This window comes from Dreissena polymorpha, chromosome 8 (assembly GCF_020536995.1).
Source record: "Dreissena polymorpha isolate Duluth1 chromosome 8, UMN_Dpol_1.0, whole genome shotgun sequence".
In the NCBI taxonomy this organism is placed as follows: Eukaryota; Metazoa; Mollusca; class Bivalvia; order Myida; family Dreissenidae; genus Dreissena; species Dreissena polymorpha.
In genome coordinates this window covers 45000577-45007298 of record NC_068362.1, presented here as the reverse complement: position 1 = coordinate 45007298, position 6722 = coordinate 45000577, and the positions used below count along the sequence as shown (strand labels likewise).

The 6722-nt window shown below is 36.8% G+C and overlaps 1 protein-coding gene across 1 annotated transcript; it reads left to right on the top strand.

Annotated features, from left to right (window-relative positions):
* Positions 1–251: 251 nt before the first annotated feature.
* Positions 252–1983, top strand: LOC127840490 (uncharacterized). Its single transcript, XM_052368907.1, has 3 exons — positions 252–284; positions 580–757; positions 1784–1983. The coding sequence occupies exons 1-3, from the start codon at positions 252–254 to the stop codon at positions 1981–1983; spliced, it is 411 nt and encodes a 136-aa protein (XP_052224867.1).
* The last annotated feature ends 4739 nt before the right edge of the window (positions 1984–6722 follow it).

Below are 6722 nucleotides of genomic sequence, written 5' to 3'. Positions count from 1 at the left end.
ATTAGGTTTTTAAACGACCGGTAGAGGACTTCTGTATTGCGTGACTTTAAGTCAAATGCTTATTTGCTTACTCTTTTTGTGAATATGGTTTACAATCAAATTCATCAATTTACTGAAAACATGCATGACAACGTTTTCTTGCATCCGGTTGCAGATTACGCCGCTACTTGATAGCACGTGACTTGGACGTGTCTGCTGCTGAGAAGCAGTTAAAGGATACTCTTCAGCGACGCGGGAAACCAAACCACAACATGACGTCTGCGCGTTCTGCCAGAAAATACCAGGCGATCATGCCATAGCAACCAATGAAAAACGTAGTCAAAGTTTAGTAACGTTTAAAGAACATAAATAATACTTTGCTGTTTGTAGAAAGATTTCAACACCGACCTTTACTTCAAATTTAAAAATAGGTACACAGTTGCTATTAAAGGTACGAAACTGTCCGTCGTAACTGGATTTCCGCTACGAAGAGACTTACGTTTACGTAAAATTCCATTAAAACGGAGGGTGTTTCCCCGATAATCTGGGACAACGCTTTGCGAACATGTTATCTCAGAGCGATGCTCATATATATTTCAGCGCCAGGTGGGCTTCGACAAGTCTTGTCGGTCCGTGATTTACTCGTGTTTCGCACAGTGTTGCACCCAACACCAGCCGATCGAGAGTGCGATTCAGCACCTGGTATACCTGCTCGAAAACGCCGTGCGGGCCTCCAAGCATGCCACTTACAGCTTCATATGCGTCATTGACTTTAAAGGTAGTGAGACTATTGAAAGATCATAAAATACTTAAACGATATTACACTGCACAGGCTAGACTGGGATGGCACTTAACGCACATGCATTTAGCCCATTTTGACAGAACAAGGCTTATAGGTCTGTGATAAAAGGGCCTGTTTGGCAAAATTAATTAAAATATTGATATTTTTGAAAAGATATGGTTATAAATTAATATCAATTTTTGCTTTTTAAAAATACTAATTTCATTCATCATTTTCAAATCTAAAAAACGTGTGACACCAGCTCACATACTTTTTAATATATGCCATTTTGTGTAAACATACTATTAATTGCCCAAAAAATAGTGTCTGCATATTAACGTTGCCGACGTCACAGCGTTTAGACGACGTTATTGTTTGACGATTGAGATTGATCTTTTTTTCATTTTAAATCAGCACAATTATTAATGTATATATAAATATAATCTTATAGAGCTATAATTGAAACGCAATGTTTGCAATATATTAAATCAAACAAAATAACACCCGTAACTACCGCTAACAACTAGAATAAATATGGAATTTCGTTTATTGATAATCATCTTTCGAAATGCGAATAATAATAATAATGCGTTTTTATAAAAAAAAACGTGTTTTACCGTAATAACGTCCAACAACCTTTTAAATTCAAAAGCATGTTTTGGTATGTGGTAGCCAGTTAGCTTTTGCTTTGAGAGGTTTAGAAGTCAGGAAAAATATTAGATCTCTTTCATTATTGCTAAAATTATTTAAAATTATCCCAAATATTACAGTTTTTAGAGTAAATTGATTTGATTACATTGTTCAAAATAAGACTATATGTTAACAAGTCAATTAAAACAATCAAACTCTCCTTACGTCCCTAAATTCAGAAAAGTGGCCCAATATGATAGGCTTTTAATTTTCGCTTACATGGCTTCGCCGAAAAAAAAGCCGTTCATTACTTACAATAAACATACCTAATGTTCTGTATTAACTGAAATTTGTGGATGGAACACTTATATTTCCCATTTATTTCTCCTGCAGGTATGAAGATAACGTCATGTAACCCGAGGCTAGCGTTATCGGTGGAGCACATAGTCTCAAGTCACTACCCGGAGCGCCTGGGGGCGTGCATTGTAGTCAACCACGGAATGCTCTTCCAGACGTTCTGGGTCGCCGTCCGGGGCGTCATTCACGAAGAATGGCCGCCAAGCTGCACATACATCGCCACTTCCACAAGGTAGAGGAGGACCTTACTGAATTGTTTTCAGATGAGCTCACGCGCTGGTTGTTGGAGGAAATCCGGCTGAACAAGTCCCATCCATTTCCGGAGTCGCAAAAGACATTCTGGAAGGGCATTTCCGGTTTAGAAGGTCACGATCCGCGTGGTTGCGACTCGTACATTCGAGAACACGTGGACAATTTCCCGGTCAAAGAATATTTGGACAAAGGCAATATAGTGGCTAAATTGAAGATGCACTTACCGCATCAAAACATTCTAGATGAAGTGTTACAAAAACAAAATTCCTAAAAGCTGTATCTTTTGCTTATAGTTGCATGATGAATTTAAGTTATGTATGTTATGTTATCCATGCAAACTTATATACCGATAACATTAATAATAAACGTGTTTTGAATAAAGTCGAGTCGAGTCGCCAATAGCGGAAATTCTCCAATAAATCAGGAACAAAATAGCGTTAAATGATTGATATTTTTCTGACCGATTTCTTACGTACAAACATGATTATTTCACTGTGTCCATCTGTTATCCGAGCTTTAAAAATAATTCCCGGGCCTTGAAATAATGCCCCAACTACAGTCTCTCCCTTAACGTTTGAATGACAGATTCCAGATTTCAATCGTAAACAAAATTATGCGTATGATCTCGCGTTCTAGACAACAATGCGCTATTTATACGCAAGCATTAACGTTTAATCGAATATTGCCTGAAGGTATGATCATTAAAAAGTCGATAAACTGATTTTGTATATCAGAAATGTTAATGTATTGCAAGAAACCGCTTTGAAATCAGATGCAGGGTATCCAAAAGCATTGCAACAATTTGTGAATTTACAGCGCATCTCTCAACATTGTTTTGAACCGTCTAAGAAGGCTTGAACTTTTACTTTGCTGTTCTACATTTTACAATATTGGACAGTAATTAAATGTAGAAATTATTCATTGTGTTTATTTGATATAATTCAAATATAAAAACTAAAGGGTCATTGTTATTGCATTTATTGAATTGCAGTTCAACTTCCTTCAAAGTACATGTAATTAACATCAAGAGATCTAAATATACAGACGCGTTGAGTTGGTTGTGTAGCTTGAACAATTACCGTTCATATTATCAATACATATCATGTATATACTTGTCATAAACTATTTGTAATTAACAAGAATAATGCGTATAGTTTGGAACAGGCCCCTGTGGATTATGAAGGTAGTGACGAGTCCTTGCAAATACAGACTGTATCCAACATTTTGACATTATAAAAAAAAAATGAAATTATGTACCAGTGACAAATACGCCTTCTTGCAAGTTTGTTACGATTATGTGTTCAAGTGAAGCCTATTTTGCAATGAATAGAAGGGTAATTGACTGGGGATGGTTTGAAGGTATATTTATATAAGTACATTAGAGGTAAAATACAACAAGATAATTCTAAAATACGAGTTACAGTGTGTGTTAATAGATGCGTAATATCCGATTCGACAATCGAATAACGTACGATGAACAGATATGCCCAGCCTTTGTCGTGTTTTTGAAGACCTGAACGAATGTGTTAAGGCTTTTGATATACTACGTTTCCCCCTTTTAACAGCATAAACACAAACTTGTTTTCTTCCTTGTTGTACAACTATGTCTAGTCTAACATATGTATTCCAGCAAATTAGCCATATATTCTATGTATACTGATATACTTTGTACAATGTTGATTACAAACTTAAACATTGACTGCAGTTAGGGTAAATCGTCAAACCAACTCACCGTTGAATTCAAAGAGGAGTTTGTTGAAAATCTGCTGTGATTGCACAAATTTCCGACGATAAGAACCATAATTTGTGCGCGTTAAACAACGTTTGATCTGTTATTGATTAATGTCCAATGATGGTTAAAAAAGCTTCGCCGCATCGTCGTTTTGCGGTTAAAACTTGCACCACAACAACGGAGTCCCACTCAGTTTAAATACCGCGCTCAACCCTAACCTCCTAACTTGCCTTCCGCATTTTACGTTAAACCGCGAAGCACTTCATAGAATTATGGCTGCTTACTTCACGCTGCTACACTGCTTCTCTGCTTTTTGCATTAACACGTTGTCCAGATGGGGGTTAGAATTGTTCTGGATTGTTCCATAGTTAACATGTTTATAATATGCTAACGTTACTTTAAGTGCGACTATATTTAACAATAAGAATCCAATTTTCACTTTCTTCAATATCCATTATTTCACAGATTATCACTATTGATTTATATCAAATATTGGGAGAAAAAATGCTTGTGCTTCCTTAGCCTGTACAATTAACCCTATTATATTTCTTAATTACCTACGTGTCGGCTTTTTCTGCTTGTGTAATGCACATTTACTCGAACAAGAGCATACACGAAAAATCTTTAAACTATGCGGCTACAATTTTAGCAATACGGCTGCAACCATTAAATTGTGCACAGCGTCGTCAGTAAGTCGATATGTTTCTGTAAAAAAAGTAAACGGCGTGACAAAATTTTAAAAAATCAAACGGAATCAGACAACCCGCAATACACTGTCATGTATGTTTATTGTGAAACTGTTTATATCCAGATATTATCCTATATTTACTTCTACCAAAAAATCAATAGATGCAGACCCGATTTATGGTCAACGCACAAAGTGCTACTTTAACATGTAACAAAGAATGTGCTAAATATGCCCATCTTATTAAGAAAACGAAAATTTTGTTAATTAAACATCGTGTTGTTTAACCTTTTTCCTGTTGTTTAACCTTTTTCACAATTTTGCCAAGCAAAGTACATTTCATCCTAAAAACGTAAATGAATCTAAATAAAAATTCTGTATCTTATAAACTCAACAAAACTCAGTCCATCAAAAGATAAATAATTTAAAATAATGTATTTATAATCATAGCCAACAGCTGTCAAATGACTAAATATACAACTGTAAGGGCATTCTAGTCAATGATTTGACACTTATATTAAAATAAAGCATAATTAATCATACACTGCACTCGTTCAAATAAAATACATATTAGTTCTCGCATGCTTGTGAACTATGTACATGTCGTATGCCATCTTGATCAATTAATGGTTGAAATAAGGAAAGGCTTTCCACACATACCCCAAATATATTATTCAAATTTTGAACAGTGTAAATGTAGCCATATGGATCAAAATAAAACAATAATAATGCACACAATCAAATGTGGCAAATGTTGACTAACACAAGCCTTAAAGAGCATTTCCAATACTCTTAAACATATAGACAATATGGTTTATGCACTGAGCTATTCCACATGTATAAAGCCCATGTGCATATTAATAAATTAAGTTGTGAAACTATATAGACTTTCAAACAAAGTACCCATTTTACTGAAGCTTCATAACATGTGACATATAGTCCCACCCACTTTATCAGCTATGTTCTCATGTATGAGTGGATCACTTTGAGCCTGAACAGTTTATTACACATCTTCACTTGATCCTGATGTCATACATTACGATGCGGTACTGCAAATTCATGGAACATACATTGATGTACTACATGTAGATATTCGCGGTTCATGTTTTCATTTCAACCAGATAGCTTGCAAAAAAATCACTAAAGCATGAAATTCGCGTTACAAATTTGAATGCACATGTCAGTGCTGGCTCGTTAATCAACATAGATTGGCGTCTTCGTTCATGTTTGGACCTTGGAACCTTTAACCTAAGAATCTCGATTTTAATGCTGGCTCGAAATTCAACCTAGCTCGATATTTGCGGTTTGAATTTCGCAACAATCGTTTTTGCAACAACTCGCAACGTATTTTCTCAATCCGCAGCATGATTTCGCGTGTGAACATATTGATCTTTTACTTTCGCTTTACGTTTATTTTTTTTGTTCTCGCTAATGTAGTCAAAAGGTCAAAAGCACGAAATCTCTGTGCTGGGTAAAGATATTACTTTTAAAAAGAGCAATAATGCGACGCGAGATCAAGATATCGCGATGGTTGATACAGAAACTACGGAATACCTTTAGGCCGTCGTGGTTACACATTAAAATCCAGAGGGCGACAATGCGATAACGCGATAGTACGATGGCGACAATGAGATAGTAAGATGGCGACAATGCGATAGTACGATGGCGACAATGCGATAGTACGATGGCGACAATACGACAACGCGATAGTACGATGACGACAATGCGACAGTGCGACAATACGATGGCGACAGTGCAATAGAACGATGGCGACAATGCGATAATACGATGACGACAGTACGATGACGCTATAGTACGATGGTGACAATGCGATAGTCATGTCGAACTGTCGCAATCGTATCATCGCAGTGTCGCCATCGTACTATCGCGTAATCGTACTGTCGTCATCGCATTATCGCATTGTCGCCATCGTACTATCGCACTGTCGCCATCGTATTGTCGCACTGTCGCATTGTCGTCATCGTACTGTCGCTTTGTTGTCTATTTCCTTCCGGTACACATGCGCACATTGTATTTTCCTATATTACGGAATACCGTGGCTACACATTAAAATCTAGAGGGAGACAATGCAATATTGCGATAGTACGATGGCGATAATGCGATAGTACGATGGCGACAATTCGACAACGCGATAGTACGATGGTGACAATGCGATGGTACAATGGCGACTATGGAACAACGCGATAGTACAATGGCGACAATGCGATAGAACGATGGCGACAATGCGACAACGCGATAGCAGTACTATCGTACTATCGACTATCGCATTGTCGCCATCGTACTAT